The 20,466-nt window shown below is 42.6% G+C and overlaps 1 protein-coding gene across 5 annotated transcripts in view; it reads left to right on the forward strand.

The window, feature by feature from the left end:
• LOC140726568 (protein transport protein Sec24B-like) overlaps positions 1–20,466 on the forward strand; it is a 182,927-nt gene that overhangs the window by 149,391 nt on the left and 13,070 nt on the right. For all 5 annotated transcript variants that reach the window (XM_073043125.1, XM_073043124.1, XM_073043127.1 and 2 more), the window contains 3 exons: positions 11,997–12,107; positions 13,448–13,623; positions 14,541–14,678. In XM_073043125.1, the coding sequence (XP_072899226.1) occupies positions 11,997–12,107; positions 13,448–13,623; positions 14,541–14,678 (425 nt within the window). The remainder of the gene's footprint in view (positions 1–11,996; positions 12,108–13,447; positions 13,624–14,540; positions 14,679–20,466) is intronic.

A 20,466-nucleotide genomic window follows, 5' to 3' on the forward strand; every position in this document is an offset into this window, starting at 1 on the left:
GAAGTACGTAACTCCACATTTCCCAATGCTGTATTCCACCTGCCACTTCTTTGTCCACTCTCTTAACCTTTCCAAATCCCTTTGCACACTCTCTGCATTCACAATGTTACCTATCCCTTCTTTTTGGAAACTCGGGCCACAATGAAAGTGGTTCCTTTATTCAGGTGAAATGCCCTGGTTAAGATTTCTACTGCTATGCTGTGAGGTATTTTTATTTTAACAATTTTCTGCAAAGCAGTGTGTCCTACTAGAATGAGTGTTTTGGCTTCGGCTAAAGATAAGGAGCCATGTTGTGTAACTTTGAAATGTTGTGTCAGCCATTCAGGGTTGTCTTGGTACCAGTTGTACCTTTCTAACCAGTGGGATGTCATGGAACGTTCGAGAGGGCTGAGGGGCATCAGATTTCTGAAGGACAGTAGTCTGATTTGGGGTCTCTTGGTGGGAGCTGCGGAGCGGGGCACAAGGGAAAATCCCTGCCAAATGCTGTTTGAAGGAGAGGTCCATTGTAAGAAGTGCTTTGTGCAGATGAGTAGTTCACAGGAGGAAGTGCCAATCCTCCTGAGTTAGCCAGTTCATTCGAGATGGTCCTTGAGGGAAGTTAGAACTGTGATTGGTGTCCTTCATGCAGAACTTGGTGGGTTCAGCATGTGAGTAAAGCAATACACCCGACTACTCCAGAAATGAGCTCCAACAATTTTGTGTATGTTGGATGGTTTAACTGTAATGGGCCTTTTTTTAATGCTAGTATATAATTTGTCATTTCTTGGCAACCGATTATTGTGTACGGGGCACACAGCATTCACTGCAATCAGTGTTCCCTAATCAGAACATCACAATTTTCCTGCTTAGTGAAAGGCAAATCATACCGACTCTGGTGTTGCGTGAATGAAGTCACTAGGGAAATCTACTGGTAGATACAAAGCAGCTTCGTTATTCGACAAAACAAGGTACAGCAGGTATCATATGGAGACACTTTCAGTGGAAAGGTCTTGCAGGCTCAACATAGGGCTCAATATTTTATGTGCCAAACATCAAAGGACAATTCCATATTTACAATGTATGGACAATGCTTTCTTGGAAACTACATACAACAGTCACCCCTCCTGATTCTCATCCAGACTACAGACATCCAAATTAATTTTAATCAGCATTGTCTGGTCTGGAATTCACTGCTTTTAGGAACCAATTGTTCAGAACTGCACTCCAAATTAAATCCACAGTGCATATTCAGATGTGAATACTGGTAGCCAAAGTCAATTGCTAAATGTCTATGTCCTAAACCCAAAAATCGCTCTATCAGACCCTAGACGTGTATTGCTTATGAAAGGTGGCCTTCTCAACGCTGAGTCACATGGCTGTTAGCAGAGCTGGCTAATAAGCCAAGTTTGTATACAAGCCCGGTGAGAGGGTTACACAGGTCATTAACATCAAAGTGAAATGCCCCACTACTGACTTCTGTGGGACTCCACTAGTCACTGGCAGCCATCTTGAAAAGAACCATACTCCACCTTCTACTAGTAACCAATCTCATAACTTGCTTCTGACACCATTGCTGTCATCTTGTTTTGTAGCTTTATGTTAAAGGCTTTCTGAAAATCCAAGAAAATAACATCCACCAGCTCTCCTTTGTCTATCCTTGTTATTTCTTCAAAGAATTCCATTATATTCACCCAATAATAGTGGTCTGTTTCACTTCAGTGATGGGGAAAGTTCCAGAGATAATTATTGGGGGTAGAATTAGCAGTCACATTAACATGTGTGATCTGTTTAGAGAAAGCAAGAATGGATTTGTAAAGTTAAATTATAATCCAAATAAATAAATATCTATGTAACCTGATAGTTTCTTTTTAAGTGAAATCCTGTGATTTATTGAGGGAATTGAAATTGATGTGAGATGCATGGATTTTGAAAAGCATTTGTTAAGACGTCGTGCAATAGATTTATCATCTAAATCAAAGCCCATTGAATCGAAGGGGCTTTGACAATGCAGAGACAATAGACCAAGTAATAGGAAACAATGTAGTTTAAGGTGGTTTTGCAGACTGGGCTAAGTTTCAAAGTGTTCATTTGGTGTTAACCTTGGAGACATAGTGAACTCTCAGGAAGGAAGTAATATTTTGCAAAGAATATAGATGTACTTGTGGCTGTAAGAATTGAAGTATGATGAGCATGTGTGGTTCTGGTCAAAATGGGCCCAGGATACAACACTCCTTTGGTTGACATCTTCTGGATAGATCATGAAACCATCTTTTTCACTTATTTTATGTCTTCTATGTGTGTTTCTCGTCTTGTATGTGATTGTGGAACTGCTGGAGCCTGTTTTGTTGTTTGGAGATCGTTTGGGTGATTCAGGACTCAGCAGTCTCTGAGTGGACTCCAGGAGGTGGAGGCAGCATGAGAGACCCTCATGGCGAGAAGGTTGCAGGATGGCACATGAGCCGATGTTTGACCCATTTCGCTGATTAAAGTGACGAGGGCAATTGAAGCATCAAGGGGAGTGCGGAAGTTCGGAGATCCTTTGGGTGTTCCAGCATTCTACAGTCTCCAAGAGGATTCCTGGAGGCAGAGACAGTGTGTGCGAACCTCATAGTGGACAATCTGCTCGGCTCCATTTAGTCAATTATAGCTTCCATTGTTGGCCAATTAAAGTGATGAGAGAGATTGAAGCTTTGAAGCAGGTGCAGAGGGTGAGCGCCAGCTGCTTGCCGTTTGATCAGTTGCTCTGTACTGGAGAGGGAAGAACCTGCAGCCGCACCCAGAGAGTGCTGCCCGGGTTTTTCTGCCTTTTGGATGTGGACTTGGACTATAGACTCTATTGCTCAGTCTTATAGTTTTTATATTCTGTGTTTTTTGCCCAATCTTTTTTTTTTGCAGGGATGTATAATTTGGGGGCTGATGTTGGTGCTGCCTTTCTTTTCTTTCTTGGTTTTATGGCTACCCAGAGAATTGAAATTTCAGAGCTGTATACTGTGATAAAAATAAGCCTTTGAACCCTTGAACCTTCACTGCTTCATCCACAACTGGCATACAGTTCCAGGTGCTGCAAATTAAGGCAGATGTAAAAGCTTTAGAGGAGGTGAAAAAGTGATTTACTGAAATGTTTTCAGGATTAAGAGACTTTATCTAAATGGATAGATTGGATAAGGTAAGGATTTTACTCTTTTTGAGCACAGAAAATTACAGAGAGATTTAAAATGCTGAAAGTTTAGATTAGATAGAAAATTTCCCATTGCCAGAGGATATCGAATCAAGGTGAATGGCAAAATAACTAAAAATTATATGGAATTTTTTTTCCAGAAGCAATGAATAAGCACTAGAATGATCTGCTTGGGTTATTAATGGAGGCAGAATCGGTTATAGCAGGCAAAAGGGAGAATGATTGTTGGCTGAAAAGAGAGAACTTGTAATGTTTTGGGGAACAGACTGGGGAGCTGAACTAGCTGAACTGCTCTTTAAAATGCAGGTGCAGTGGTCCTGTATAAATGGCAGAAGGAGCTACCAATCTCACAGCTATCCTCCTGCCTTCCCTACCAACAATATTCTGCCCCATCTCTAGAATATTCTGTTGCTCTCTCACTGAAACCACCTTAGAACCCACAAAACCACAGTGGAAGCAAGTCATTCCCAATCCCAAGGGTGAAGATGATCTGCTTAAGTATTTGATATATGTTGAATTTTGGCTGCTAATCTATTTGTTCATATACTTTATGTATGTTAGAATTCTTGTTGGAGCTTGATAAAGTTTATGTCACTCTCCAAGCGATGGTGTCTGGGATATGCAGGTAATTTTGTTCTTTTTTCAGGCCACATTCTTGTAATACCAAGGCAACACACACAAAATGCTGGAGGATCTCAGCAGGTCAGGCAACATCAATGGAAATGAACGTTTCAGGCCCAGACCCTCCTTATTATACCAACTATTCCAACTCTTCCATACTGTATTACAATTTCTCTGTTTTCGGACAATTACCATTCTCCCTATAATTTACTGCCTCCATTAATAATTGTAGCAGAACATTCTGGCTCTTAATCCTTGCTTCTGAAACTTTCCTGCTGTATGTTTTGATTAGCAAGTACTCTAGTCTCTAAACTGCAGATTGTGACTTCAACGCAAAAAAATCTAGGTTGACCCACCAATGTGGTACTGACAAACTGCTCCATTCTTGGAATTGGTATTGTTCTGCTGAGATGTTAGACTAAGGCCTTGTCTACTTCCTCATATGGTTGTAATAAATCCTGTTTCAGGATACATTGAACGGTATGTATTTGCCGACCCATATAAGCCTTTAAAAAAAAGTATTAAACCCACACTACCCCATAACCCTCTATTTTTCTTTCATCCAAGTGCCTGTCCAAGAGGCTCTTAAATACCCCTAATGTTTTAGCCTCCACCACCATCCCTGGCAAGTCATTCCAGGCACTCACAACCCTCTGTGTAAAAAAAACTTGCCCCTGATGTCTCCCCTAAACTTCCATCCCTTAATTTTGTACCTATGCCCTCTGGTGTTTGCTATTGGTACCCTGGGAAACAGGTACTGACTATCTATGCCTCTCATAATCTTGTAGACCTCTATCAAGTCCCCTCTCATTCTTCTACACTCCAAAGAGAAAAGTCCCAGCTCTGCTAACCTTGCTTCATATGACTTGTTCTCCAAACCAGGCAACATCCTGGTAAATCTCCTCTGCACCCTCTCCATAGCTTCCACGTCCTTCCTATAATGAGGTGACCAGAATTGAACACAATACTCTAAGTGAGGTCTCACCAGAGATTTGTAGAGTTGCAACATGACCTCTCTACTCTTGAACTCAATCCCCGTTTATGAAGCCTAGCATCCCATAGGCCTTCTTAACTACCCTATCAACCTGCGCAGCGATCTTGAGGGATGTATGGATTTGAACCCCAAGATCCCTTTGTTCATCCACACTCTTAAGTAACTGACCATTAATCCTGTACTCAGTCTTCTGGTTTGTCCTTCCAAAATGCATCACCTCACACTTATCCGGATTGAACTCCCATCTGCCATTTTTCTGCCGAACTCTGCAGCCTGTCTATATCCTCTTGTAACCTTCGACAACCTGCAGCTCCATCCACAACTCCTCCAATCTTCGTGTCACCCACAAACTTACTCACCAATCCTTCCGCCTCTACATCCAGGTCATTTATAAAAATCACAAATAGCAGGGTTCCCAGGACAGATCCCTGCGGCACTCCACTAGTCACCGACCTCCAGGCAGAATACTTTCCTTCCACTACTACCCTCTGCTTTCTTCCTGTAAGCCAATTTTTTATCCAAGCAGCCAAGGTTCCACTTATCCCATGCCTCATGACCTTCTAGATGAGTCTCTTGTGAGGGACCTTGTCAAATGCCTTGCTAAAGTCTATGTAGACCACATCCACTGCCCTACTCTCATCAATTTCTTTTGTTACCTCTTCAAAAAACTCAATCAGGCTCGTGAGGCACGATCTTCCCTTCACAAAACCATGTTGACTATCCTTCAGTAGACTGTACTTCTCCAAACGCTCGTAGATCCTATCCTTAAGAATCCTTTCCAGTAGTTTGCAGACCACCGATGTAAGACTATAGTTCCCAGGATTCTCCCTATTACCTTTTTTAAACAAGGGAACTACATTTGCCATTCTCCAGTCCTCCGGCACTTCCCCTGTAACCAAAGAGGATTCTAAGATCATAGCTAATGCTCCAGTGATCTCTTCTCTCAATTCCCACAACAACCTGGGGTGTATCATATCCGGCCCTGGGGATTTATCAATCTTGATGTTTTTAAGAAGATCCAGCACTTCTTCTTCCATAATCTCCACATTGTCCAGCACACAGGCCCGCTCAACTTCGACCTAATCCTGATCAAGATCCTTTTCACTTGTGAATACTGAAGCAATATATTCATTTAGGACCTCTCCAACCTCCTCTGCATCCAAGCACATGTTGCCCTCTTTATCCTTTAGCAGTCCCACCTTCGTTCTCTTCATCCTCCTGTTCTTCATGTATGCATAGATTGCCTTGGGGTTCTCCTTAATCCTACATGCCAAGGCCTTCTCATGCCCCTTCGAGCTCTCCTAAGTCCTTTCTTTAGATCCTTCCTGGCCACCCTTCTTTTCTCATGAGCCCCTCCTACTTCCTGCTTCTTATATCTAACATATGCTTCTTTTTTCCTCTTGATGAGTTGCCTCTCGTGTTTTGTCAGCCATGGTTCCCTTTTTTCCTTGCCTCAGTGGGACAAACCTATCCTGAACCCAGCTCGTTGTCCCTAAACTTCTCTCACATTACTTTTGTGCTTTCCCCTTTGAACATCTGTTTCCAATTTACTTTCGCTAGTTCCTGCCTCATCCCTTCAAAGTTAGGCCTTCCCCAGTTAAGCACTTCACCATTCATCTGATTTTATCCCTTTCTATAGCTATGCTGAAGCTAAGGGAGTTGTGGTCACTCTCACCAAAATGCTCCCCCACCAAGAGGTCTGTCACCTGACCAGATTCATTACCCAGAACTAGATCCAGTATAGCCTCTCCTCTCGTTGGCTGGTCCAGATACTATGTCAGGAATCCTTCTTGAACACACCTGTTAAATTCAGCCCCATCTATCCCCCTTGCACTCAGGAGGTGCCAGTCAATATGAGGGAAGTTGAAATCACCCATAACTACTACCCTGTATTTTGTGCACCATTATAAAATCTGCCTACTTAGCTGCTCCTCGGTGTCCTGAGGACTATTTGGGGGCCTATAGACTACTCCCAGCACAGTGATTGATCCCTTCCTATTTCTGACTTTCACCCAGACTGACTCAGTGGACACTCCCTCTGCAGCATCCTCCCTTTCTATAGCCCTGACCAGCAATGCCACTCCCCCCCCCCTTTCCTACCTCCCATCCTGTTCCTTTTAAAACACCTGAACCCCAGGACCTGCATCATCCAATCCTGCCCTTCCTCCAACCAAGTTTCAGTAACGGCCACAACACCATAGTTCCACATACTAATCCATGCTCTAAGTTCATCCTCCTTGTTCCTAATACTCCAAGCATTGAAATAGACACATTTCAACCCCTTTAACTGGCTACAGTTATGTTTCGTCCCCTGCCTGTCCTTCCTCATCAACTCAGAACTCTTAGCATCATGCCCTTGTCCTTCTACCTTAATCCCTGCACTCACGTTCTGATTCCCACCCCCCTGCCAAACTAGTTTAAACCCTCCCCAACAGCTCTATCAAACCTGCCCGCCAGGATATTGGTCCTCCTGGGATTCAAGTGCAACCTGTCCTTTTTGTACAGGTCACACCTGCCCCAAAAGAGGTCCCAATGATCCAGAAATCTGAATCCCTGCCCCCTGCTCCATTCCCTCAGCCACACATTTATCCTCCACCTCATTCCATTCCTACTCTCACTGTCGTGTGGCACATGCAGTAATCCCAAGATTACTACCTTTTCCTGCTATTCAACTTCCTTTCTAACTCCCTGTAGTCTTCTTTCAGGACCTCTTCCCTTTTCCTACCTATGTCATTGGTACCAATATGTACCATGACCTCTGGCTGTTCTTCCTCCCACCGCAGGATATCTTGGACACAATCAGAAACATCCCGGACCCTGGCATCTGGGAGGCAAACTACCATCCGAGTTTCTTTCCTGCGTCCACAGAATCGCCTGTCTGACCCCCTGACTATAGAGTCCCCTATCATTACTGCCTTCCTCTTCCTTTCCCTACTCTGGAGTACTTACTGTCAAGGGGTTCAGCCACAGAGGTACTCTTCCCTGACTCTTCCCCTTCTCTCTCCTGACTGTGACCCATATCTCTGTCCCCCGTGGCCCCAGAGTGACCACCTGCCTGTAACTCCTCTCTGTCATCTCCTCACTCTCCCTGACCAGACGAAAGTCATCGAACTGCATCTCCAGTTCCCTAACATGGTCCCTTAGGAGTTGCATCTCGATGCACTGGGTACAGATGTGGCCGTCTGGGACGCCGGGAGAGTCCAGGACCTCCCACATCTGACACCGACCACAGAAAACCGGCCTCACACACTTACTACCTCCTTTTGCAATCAACAACTGCCTCACCTCGTCCCATTATTGCCGATGCCCGTTGAGCCAAAGCCCTTTCACTCTGCTGCTTCTCACTCACTGTCTGCTCCCAAATCACATTGGTGTTTGTGAAAACTTGTGTGGTGAGCATGTCAACAGCCATGGCTAGTGAACATGACTGGAACGAAAAGGCTTGGAATCAGGTTTATTATCGCTGCTACGTTGTGAAATCTGTTGTTTTCAGCAATAGTACAGTGCAGGACATAAAAATTCCTTTAAGTTGAAATAAATAAACAGTGCAAACGATGAATAATGAACAAGTGTTCGTCAGTTCACAGACTGTTCAGGAATCTGATGGCTCAGAGGAAGAAGCTGTTCCTGACACTTTTGAGCACAGGTCTTTAGAGTGATAGAAAAGTACAGCACAGAAATTGCCCCTTCAGCCTATCTAGTCCATGTTGAGCCATTTAAACTGCCTACTCCCATCAACCTACACCAGGACCATAGCCCTCCATACCATCCATCCGTATGCTTATCCAAACTTCTCTTAAATGTTGAAACCGAGCTTGCATGCACTATTACAAGGTGCCCCTCATGTTCCTCTTTAACTTTTCACCTTTCATGCTTAACCTATGACCTCTTGTAGTCCCACGAAAGCTCAGTGGAGAAAGCTCGCTGATTCACTGGTTCACTGATTTGAACCATTTAAACGATTTATCGGGTAAGACCACTCTTAAGCGGGTGGGATGCAGCAGAACTGGTCGAAGATTCCTTTGATAACAATGCGACATGACTTCTTTAAAATGCCCTCTTTCTTGCATTACCTCGGGGCAATAACCTTGAACTAAACGAAACTTGAGATTCTGATATTCAGTAATTCCTTCACAACAAGCAATTCAAATTAAGCGCTCTTTCGTACTCACATAGTGAAACTGCAGAATAACATGACGTGGCTCTTTCAGTGGTTTAGATTTTAACGATCTGTGCACTCTATCGAGTATCGGGGGTGACTTAAAAACCTCCAATCCGAAAACATCCATTAAGAATTTAGAGAAAAATTCAGTAAGGTCCCCGCTCTCGACGTCTTCATTGACGCAAATTCTGTCTGCAACTGCGACTCTCCAAATCGATAACCTTAGCTTTATACTGCTCCAGTGTACGAGTAGTCAAATTTAATTTCTTTTCCAATGAGTTCATTCTGGAATCCCTCTGTTTCCCAGCTTCTGTAAGCTTGGTAATTTGCCAACATATTGTGTTCTCTTCTTCGAGTGCTTTCAATTTGCCTTTATTCTCCTTCAGCATTATATCCAATGCAACGAATCTTTTATCCAGTAAGTCCAAAATAGCTTGTAAAGTAAGCTGAGGCTGTGTTGTTTGGTCTTCTTTCTTCCCGTTTCCATTACAGGTTTCTTTGCCTTTGGCTAATGCCTTTCTTGTTCTGAAAGTCATTTCTATCAATTAAACTTCAAATTTCAAACATATAAAGATGTTAATGACTCTTTGATACATAAAATAAAGGGGAGATTAGGACATTGAAAAAGGATCAGAGCAGAGCCAAAAAATGCGAGCTGCACCACCAAGAGTCTCCAGGGTAGGGCTGTCTTAGATTGGGTGTTGTATAATAACCCAGATCTTATTAGGGAGCCTAACAGAAAGGAACCCTTAGAAGTCAGTGATCATAATATGATTGAGTTCATACTGCAGTTTCACAGGGAGAAGCACAAGTCACATGTATCAGGACACAATGGAATAAAGGGAATTACAGAAGTATGAGAGAGGAGCTTGGAGGAGGATACTGGCAGGGATGGTAGTAGAGCAGAGGTGGCTGAAGTTCCTAGGAATAGTTCACAAGGCTCAGGATAGGTATGTCCCACAGAATAAATTGTTCTCAAATGGCAGGACTATGCAACAGTGGACTAACAAGCGAAGTTAAGGATTGCATAAAAGCCAAGGAAAGGGTATATAATGTAGCAAAAGTGAGTGGGAAGTTGGCTGATTGGGAAGTTTTTAAAATCCAACAAAAGGCAACTGGGATACCACAAGTTTTTGCAGGTATATAAAGAGTAAAAGAGAGGCAAGAGTAGATGACACTGGAGAGGAGGTAATGTCAGGCAAGGAAATGGTGGACAAACTAAGTATTCTGCATCAGTCTTCACTGTGGAAGATACCAGCAGTTGCTTTCACTAGGAAAAAGGTGCTTGCGAAGCTGAATGGTCTGAAGGTAGATGAGTCATCTGGACCAAGTGGATTCCATGCCAGGGTTTTGAAAGATACAACTGAAGAGATTGTGGAGGCATTAGTAATGATCTTTCAAGAATGACTAGGTTCTGGAATGGTTCGGGAGGACTGGAAACTTGCAAATGTCACTCCACTCTTCAAGAAGGGAGAGAGGTAGAAGAAAGGAAATTATAGGCCAGTTAGCCTAGCCTCAGTGGTTGGGATGATGTAGGAGTCGATTATTAAGGATGTGGTGTCAGGGTACATGATAAAATAGGCCAAAGTCAACATGTTTTCCTTAAGGGATAATGTTGCCTGACAAATCTCTTGGAATTCTTTGAAGAAATAACAAGCAGGACAGACAAAGAGAATCAGTGTATGTTTGTATACATGGATTTTCAGAAGGCCTTTGACAAGGTACCACACGTGATGATGTTTAATCAGAATCTACAGTATTACTAGCATCAATAAAGCATTGGCTGATTGGCAGGAGAGAAAGAGCAGGAATAAAGGTAGCCTTTTTTGATTGGCTACCATAGCTAGTGGTCGGTGTTGGGATCACTTCTTTTTATGTTGTATATCAATTATTTGGATGAAGGAATCGATAGCTTTGTGGCCAAATTTGCAGACAAGACAAAGATAGGTAGTGTTGAGAAAGTAGGGCTGGTGCAGAAGAACTTGGATAGATAAAGAGAATGAGCAAAGAAGTAACAAATGGAATACAGGGTCGGGAATTGTAAGGTCATTCACATTAGTAGCACAGTACAGGTGACCCAGGTTCAATTTTCATCTCTGCCTGTAAGGAGTTTGTACATTCTCCCTGTGACCGCATGGGTTTCCTTCAGGTGCTCTGATTTCCACCCGCAGACCAAACACGTAGCAATAGGTCATTGTAAATTGTCCTGTGATTTAGGCTAGTGTAAATTGGGTTTGCAGGGCAGCGTGGCTTGAATGGCCAGAAGGGCATATATTCCATGCTGTATCTCTTACAAAAGACAGAATTGCTTACGTGCTTTAATCCTTCAGTACTCTGTGGAATTGTCAGACTAGATTTAATTGTTTGTCAATAATGTAGAATTCAAATCCTTAACTTCCTGACTTAGCAGACTATATCAAGTGTACCGCAACAGATATAAGATAAGCCCATTAAATCTAAGATGATATCATTGCTTTACTTCCCTTTCTTGTGCAAATAATGGAACGGGACAAGTATCTAATGAAAATTGTTTAAAATAATTGAAATAGGATATATGAAGCGATGAAATAGAATAACTGTTCATGATTGTAGTTCATTTTTGTATCTGTCATGAGAGACAATGAATGTAAAAATGCTTCAAAATTACAGATCAACAAGTGGAAATCCTGAAGTGATACAAGTTTCAATGTTTGTGGGATCCATTTATGCTTTAACTGAATGCGTGTTGCCTGTTGGCTTATAATGAGTGTTTTAAAGAATAAAAAACATTACTTTCAGTTTTTCTTAATTATATGATATATATGTACAATGTCTGAAATACATCTTATGGAAACGTTTGATGAACTTCAATAAAAAAATTACAAAAAAAATTTAGTTTCTGAATATTATTATCTATTGGAAAGATGCAGTAATAATTTCAGGGATCACTCTTATTTAATCAATACTCATTCAATAAATCTAGTTAATCAATATGAAGATCAGAATTGTGAAGTTCATGTCTCAAACTAAGTGCAGAAGTGCAATTTTAAAATTTGGGTTGACTTGATTTTTGGTATTTACAGGTGAGCGTCGGATTCGAGTGCATACTTTGTGTTTACCTGTTGTGAGTTCTGTGGCTGAAGTTTACTCAGGAGCAGATGTACAGGCTATTACTTGTCTTCTAGCCACTATGGGTAGGTGAATTTTCAAAATCAATGTACAAGAGGATGGTAAATCGAGGTTCTTTGAAAAATGTGAATGCAGTGTTTTGCGTAATTTTGTTAGGAATTGAACTACAGTTTGTAATGTCAGATTTGTTAAGCATAACGACGGAATCTGCTTTGCAACAATTTTGGAATGATGGAAAGACTTTCAAAGAATAAAAACACGCGCAAGTTAGAAAATGTTATGTTGTTTCATGTTCATTCACACTCCAGTATGCATATATGCAGATACTGAGGTAAGATATATTAACTTGCATCTTTAGTTTATATCAGAATCTGGTAGCTCCAAAATATTTGAAAACAGAAAATTCAGCAAACATTCAGTAGGTTATACTGTATCTGAAGAAGAAACTGTTAATGTTTCAGGGCTTGGACCCTTCATCATTACAGGAAAAGTGGAGGAGGGATAGGTGGAACAATTGAATCTCTTATGATTTAAGTAACAGTTAAGATCAAATTAAATTTCTTTTCTGTACACTGGGCTATGCCCAACATTCCAGATTTACAAAAAGAAAAGTCAATATGATGAGAGGAAGAGGTGATTACTTCTGATACAGACAGAAAGAAAGAGTTAGAGAACTTGATATCAAGCTGTGAAGGTAGTAATGCACTGGGATGTTGTATCTCAAGCTTGCATTACCTCTTTTTTTGTAACCATGCAAGAGGCAACAGACAGAAATGGCATAGTGGTAATGGGATAATGAATTAAAATGACAGGCACCTCAAAGTTCAGTTTCACTCCGGTGGTTTGCAAAGTGATCACTCAATCTGCATTTGGTTTGTCCAGTGTTGAGGGGTCACTTTGTGAATACCGAATACAGTAAATGAGATTAAAAGTACAGCAAGTGAGTTTCTTTTTACTTAAAAAAAAAATGAACTTTGGCAGTTTCAAACATTACCTGTTCAAATTTCCATACATTTATCAAAGTATGTATACATTATACAACCTTGAGATTTGTCTTCTAACAGGCAGCCACAAAACAAAGAGATCCAAAAGATCCCATGTATATAAAAAAGACTGTACAAAGGGAAGTTACAGACTATTATTTGTGATGATCACTTGTCAGGAAAAGTGTGATTTACGAAGTATTCAGTTGTTTTCCTTGTTTCGTTAACCACCAGCCAGAAGTCATTGAGGTTTACCAGCACCATCTTAAACCCGAGACTCTTGATTTTATTTTTGATGTCTTCTGTACTTGGTAACATCCCTGATGTTTATTTTCCACTAAAATTGAAAGTTTAGAGGATGTTGTCAATTATGTCACTTTAATATGACTGTACCTTAAATTCTAACTTATTTTGCTCCTCAGCTGTTGATCGATCTGTTTCCTCCAGTCTGTCTGATGCCAGAGATGCCTTGATAAATGCTGTGGTAGATTCCTTATCTGCATATCGTTCCACAGTTTCTAATCTCCAGCAATCAGTTCTGGTGGCTCCAAACTCCCTCAGGCTGTTTGCCCTTTATATTCTAGCTCTGTTGAAACAGGTACATCACACAATTGCCTCTTACATAATAATTAATGTTGTATTTATATAGTAAGTTTTTATTCATAATGTGTTTTGAATTGTAATACTGTGTAAAGGAAAACTACATGTTTGAAAACTAAAATAGAAACTGGTAGAGAAACTCAAGTCAGGTGGTATTTTGGAGAGATTGTGGAGAAGAGCTATGTTTCAGTTAATTGAACTTTAATCAGGAAAGCAAGAATGACAAAAGTGAGCATGTGCATTGCAGAAGAGGACAGGGAAACTATGAGGAACGTCTGTGGAAGGTTTGACTCTGAGAGAATTCAAATGACACATGCTGTTCGTGCACTATCATAGGTTGATGGGTAATTGTTTATGCTAGCCAAACATCTCTCTTTACTTGAATATCCTCCAGACTGATCAGTGTGATCACAAGCATTTATCTAACTGGATTACAGTTTATACTTTAAAATAGGGATTCGCATGGAGAAACAATTATAAATGATGCTTGTTTGTTGTAATTTTTTCTGAGAAACTCTTCTTAGGCAGACCTTCTGGATCCAAACTAACTTGCGTCTGCTGTTTTTTGGGGTTCTGAGATGGGAAATTACAAACTGTGCCACAGGTAGGGTCAGCAGGAGTGATAGGGGAGACTAATGATCAGAGATAGGGATTGAGAATTGGGAAGGGCTGAGGTCCATGGGTTTGGGTAAGGAAGGGGAAACAGGAGAATAATTGAAAGTAATGGGAGGTACCTAACAGCAACAATTTTTAGACCCTCGGTTTCACATGCTGTGACAAAGCCTCGCAATGTCAATTTAACTATCAACAGTAAATAGTGCACACACTTTTCATAATTTCTTTGAAGTCTGGAGATATAAAAATTATTAATTTTCATATCAACTAATATATTCCATGTAATCTTTGATTTTGCAGCAAGCATTTAAAACTGACTCCAGCATTCGTTTGGATGAACGGGTGTTTGCAATGTGTGACATAAAGACTCAGCCATTAGTTCATCTGATGCTGATGATTCATCCACACTTGTACAGAATAGACAATCTGTCTGATGAGGTTAGTGAAATTGTATTAAAAAGTGATTGATATTTTTCCAAAAATCTTTGAAACTCTGGCAGCTAGTGAACCAAAGAATGATGTTTTGATTTTAATTGTCCCTCCTCTCACTGCTAACACAAACATACTAGAGAGATGGCATACCCATCCAGTCATTCATTCTCATTATGGTCAAAGGAAACAGTAGTCTTGAGATGAAAACAGAATTGTGTGAATAGTACAGAACTAGTACTGCACAGAATCCTATGTGTTCTTGAACACATCCCCAAAGCACTCCTCTTAAGAAAATTGTTCATTAGAATCAAAATTATGAAAGAGAATATTTTGGCAGTCTTGAGGCACACAAAGGTGGGTAACTGCCCAGAGCCTGACAGTGTATCGTAGGAAGTTGTGGAAAGTAAGGGAAGAAATTGATAGGGCCCTGACAGAGTATTTTGTGTCTTTGTTACCCACAGCAGGCTGGTGAATCTAACATCAGTGGTGGGAAAGTTACTGGGAGATAGGATCTATTTGCGTTTTGAAAGCCAATCACTGATTTGGGATAGTCAGCATGGCTTTGTGTGTGAGAAATCATGTCTCACAAATTTGATCAAGTCTTTTGAAGAGGTAACAAGAAAAAGTGATGAGGCAGGGCAGAAGACATAGTCTACATGTCAAAAGCCTTGATGAAGTTCAAGGTCCCACTTGGTAAATTGGTTCAGAAGGCAAGATTGTGTGGTATCCAGGGTTGAGCTAGCCAGTTGGATACAAAATTGGCTTAATAGAAGGGGTCTGAGGGTGATCTCCAAGGGTTGTCATTCAGATTGGAGACTTGTGACCAGTGGTGTGTTGCAGGAACCAATGCTTGTTCCTTTGCAGTATATCATATATATCCGGCCGGCTCCCTTGCACGCTCTCCATCCGTGCCTGGGTTGGGTGTCGAGCTAGCAACTAGACCTCATAAAAAAACCTGGAGAGGGATTGGCTCCACCAGGTTTCAGATGCCCAAGATAACGCCATATGACGAGCAGTCACCAAAAAGATGGGTGCAAAAAGCTTGTCATGACGGCGCCCCGATGACCACACACACGCATATCGATGATTTGGTTTAGAATGTAGTTGGCACGATTAGCAAGTGTGCAGATGCCACCAAAATTGTTTGGCGGACAATGAAGAAGGTTTTCTAAATTTATAGGATGATCCTGTTCCACTGGAAAAATGGGTGGTAGAATGATGGAATTTAACTAAAACAAGGGACGGCTGCGCAAGCACATGTACGACAGCGAGTTCGACCGATGCAAAGAGTTTAAAAGGAGACAGATTTTTCTACAGCGGTTTGATCGAGGGATGACTGCGCAAGCACATGTACGACAGCGAGTTCGACCAGCGCGACGAGTTTAAAAGGAGACAGATTTTCTACAGCGGTTTGATCGAGGGATGACTGTGCAAGCACATGGACGACAGCGAGTTCGACCGATGCAAAGAGTTTAAAAGGAGACAGATTTTCTACAGCGGTTTGATCGAGGGATGACTGCGCAAGCACATGGACGACAGCGAGTTCGACCAGCGCGACGAGTTTAAAAGGAGACAGATTTTCTACAGCGGTTTGATCGAGGGATGACTGTGCAAGCACATGGACGACAGCGAGTTCGACCGATGCAAAGAGTTTAGAAGGAGATAGATTTTTCTTCACCGGTTTGATCGAGGGATGACTGCGCAAGCACATGTACGACAGCGAGTTAGACCAGCGCGACGAGTTTAAAAGGAGACAGATTTTTCTACAGCGGTTTGATCGAGGGATGACTGCGCAAGCACATGTACGACAGCGAGTTCGACCAGCTCGACGAGTTTAAAAGGAGACAGATTTTTCTACAGCGGTTTGATCGAGGGATGACTGCGCAAGCACATGGACGACAGCGAGTTCGACCAGCGCGACGAGTTTAAAAGGAGATAGATTTTTCTTCACCGGTTTGATCGAGGGATGACTGCGCAAGCACATGTACGACAGCGAGTTCGACCGATGCAAAGAGTTTAAAAGGAGACAGATTTTTCTACAGCGGTTTGATCGAGGGATGACTGCGCAAGCTCATGGACGACAGCGAGTTCGACCGATGCAAAGAGTTTAAAAGGAGACAGATTTTTCTACAGCGGTTTGATCGAGGGATGACTGCGCAAGCACATGGACGACAGTGAGTTCGACCAGCGCGACGAGTTTAAAAGGAGACAGATTTTTCTACAGCGGTTTGATCGAGGGATGACTGCGCAAGCACATGGACGACAGCGAGTTCGACCAGCGCGACGAGTTTAAAAGGAGATAGATTTTTCTTCACCGGTTTGATCGAGGGATGACTGCGCAAGCTCGTGAACATCAGCCAGTTAACCGGCATGAAGTTTAAAAAGATACAGCTTTACAGAGCGGGCGACAGAGCAGAGGGAGACAGAATAGGAGGGCATTGGTTCAACGGGGCTTTGGTGATAACAGGTTGAGGCCAGGTAGGTTACCTGTGTAGACTAGAACAGGAAGTACGTCTGTGAGACTGGTGTTCTTTACTGGGTGTCAGATGTGGGAAGTTTGGGAGACTCCCAGCCACCCAGAAGGCCACATCTGTGCCAGGCGTGTCGAGTTGTAGCTCCTTAGGGACCAGGTTAAGTAACTGGAGCAGCAGCTTGATGACCTTCGTTTGGTCAGGGAAAGTGAGGTGATAGAGAGGAGCTATAGGCAAGTAGTCACACCGGGGGCCTCGGGAGACAGATAAGTGGGTGACAGTCAGGAGAGAGGAGGGCAAGAGGCAGATACTAGAGAGTACCCCTGTGGCTGTCCCCCTTAACAATAAGTATTCCTGCTTGAGTACTAGTCCTGCTTGTTGGGGGGAAAGGCCTAACTGGGGGAAGCAACAGTTGGCAGAGAGTTTGGCCCTGTTGCTCAGAAGGGTAGGGAAACAAAGAAGATGGCAACATTGATAGGGGACTCTATAGTTAAGGGGTCAGACAGGCAATTCTGTGGAAACAGGAAAGAAACACGGATGGTAGTTTGCCTCCCAGGTGCCAGAGTCCGGGATGTTTTTGATCGCGTCCACGATATCCTGAAGTGGGAAGGAGAACAGCTAAAGGTCGTGGTACATATTGGAACCAATGACATAGGTAGGAAAAGGGAGGAGGTCCTGAAAACAGACTACAGGGAGTTAGGAAGAAAGTTGAGAAGCAGGACCTCAAAGGTTGCCATTTAAAATAAAATTGGATAGGTATATGGACAGGAAAGGAATGGAGGGTTATGGACTGAGTGCAGGTCGGTGGGACTAGGTGTGAGGTTAAGCGTTCGGCACGGACTAGAAAGGCCGAGATGGCCTGTTTCCATGCTGTAATTGTTATATGGTAGCAATCTCGGGATTACAGCCTGTGCCACATGGCAGTGAGTATAGAGTGAGGTGGAGGATAAATGTGTGGCTGAGGGATTGGAGCAAGGGGCAGGGAGTCAGATTTCTGGATCATTGGGACCTCTTCTGGGGCAGATGTGACCTGTAAAAAAAGGACGGGTTGCACTTGAATCCCAGGGGGACCAATGTCCTGGCAGGAAGGTTTGCTAAAGCTACTGAGAGTTTAAACTAGAATTGCTGCAAGGTGGGAACCAAACCGAAGAGACAGAGGAAGAGGCTGTTGGCTCACAAATAGAGAAAGCTTGGAGACACCGCGAGGAGGAGGATAGGCAGGTGATAGAGGAGGATGCACTCAGACCGATGGTTTGAGATGAGTCTGTTTTAATGCAAGAAGCGTCATGAACAAATCAGACAAACTTGTGGATAAGTACTTGGAGCTATGATGTTGTGGCCATTACAGAGACATGGATGGTTCAGGGGCAGGAATGGTTACTTAGAGTGCCAGGCTACAGATGTTCAGAATGGACAGGGAGGGAGGCAAAAGAGGTGGGGGTGTGGCACTGCTGATCAGAGATAGTGTCACGGCTGCAGAAAAGGAAGGAGTCATGGAGGGATTGTCTAGTGAGTCTCTGTGGGTGGAAGTTAGGAACAGGAAAGGGTCAATAACTCTACCGGGTGTTTTTTATAGACCACCCAATAGTAACAGGGACATCGAGGAGCAGATAGGGAGACAGATTGTGGAAAAGTGTAATAATAACAGGGTTCTTTTGGGAGATTTTAATTTCCCAAATATCGATTGGCATCTCCCTAGAGCAAGGGGTTTAGATGGGGTGGAGCTTGTTAGGTGTGTTCAGGAAGGTTTCTTGACACAATATGTAGATAAGCCTACAAGAGGAGAGGCTGTACTTGATCTGCTATTGGGAAATGAACCTGGTCAGGTGTCACATCTCTCAGTGGGAGAGCATTTTGGAGATAGAATTGTAATCACTATCTCTATTACCAAAGCATTGGAGAGGGATAGGAACAGACAAGTTAGGAAAGTGTTTAATTGGAGTAAGGGGAAATATGAAGCTTTCAGTCAGGAACTTGGAAGCATAAATTGGGAATAGATGTTCTCAGGGAAATGTACAGCAGAAATGTGGCAAATATTCAGGGGATAGTTGGTTCTGTATGGGTATGTACCAATGAGATGGAAAGGATGGTAGGGTACAGGAACCATGGTGTACAAAGGCTGCTGAAAATCTAGTCAAAAAGTAAAGAATGGCTTACAAAAGGTTCAAAAAACTAGGTAATGATAGAGATCTAGAAGATTATAAGGCTAGCAAGAAGAAGCTTAAGAATGAAATTAGGAGAGCCAGAAGGGGCCATGAGAAGGCCTTGGCGGGCAGAATTAAGGAAAACCCCAAGGCATTCTACAGGAATGTGAAGAGAAAGAGGATAAGACATGAGAGAATAGGACCAATCAAGTGTGACAGTGGAAAGGTTTGTATGGAAATGGAGAAGATAGCAGAGGTACTTAATGAATACTTTGTTTCAGTATTCACTACTGTAAAGGATCTTGACGATTATAAGGATGACTTACAATGGATTGAAAGGCCTAAGCATATAGATATTAAGAAGTGGATGTGCTGGAGCTTTTAGAAAGCATCAAGTTGGATAAGTCTCCAGGACTGGATGAGACGTACTCCAGGCTACAGTGGGAAGCGAGGGAGGAGATTGCTGAGCCTCTGGCGATGATCTTTGCATCATCAATGGGAATGGGAGAGGTTCCAGAGGATTGGAGGGTTGCAGATGTTGTTCCCTTACTCAAGAAAGGGAGTACAGATAGATAGCCCAGGAAGTTATAGACCAGTGAGTCTTACTTCAGTAGTTGGTAAGTTAATGGAGAATATCCTGAGAGGCAGGATTTATGAACATTTGGAGAGGCATAATATGATTAGGAATAGTCAGCATGGCTTTGTCAAAGGTAGATCATGCCTTACGAGCCTGACTGAATTTTTGAGGATGTGACTGAACATATTGATGAAGGTAGAGCAGTAGATGTAGTGTACATGTATTACAGCAAGGCATTCGATAAGGTACCCCCCTGCAAGGCTTATTGAGAAAATAAGGAGGCATGGGATCCAAGGGGACATTGCTTTGTGGATCCAGAATTGGTTTGCTTACAGAAAGCAAAGAGTGGTTGTAGACGGGTCATCTTCTGCATGGAGGTCCCCCAGTGGTGTGCCTCAGGGATCTGTTCTGGGACCCCTTATCTTCGTGATTTTTATAAATGACCTGGATGAGGAAGTGGAGGGATGGTTTAGTAAATTTGTTGATGACACAAAGATTGGTGGTGGTGTGGATATTGTGGAGGGCTGTCAGAGATTACAGTGGGATATCAATAGGATGCAAAACTGGGCTGAGAAGTGGCAGATGGAGTTCAACCCAGATAA

This window comes from Hemitrygon akajei, chromosome 4 (assembly GCF_048418815.1).
Source record: "Hemitrygon akajei chromosome 4, sHemAka1.3, whole genome shotgun sequence".
NCBI classification, from domain to species: Eukaryota; Metazoa; Chordata; class Chondrichthyes; order Myliobatiformes; family Dasyatidae; genus Hemitrygon; species Hemitrygon akajei.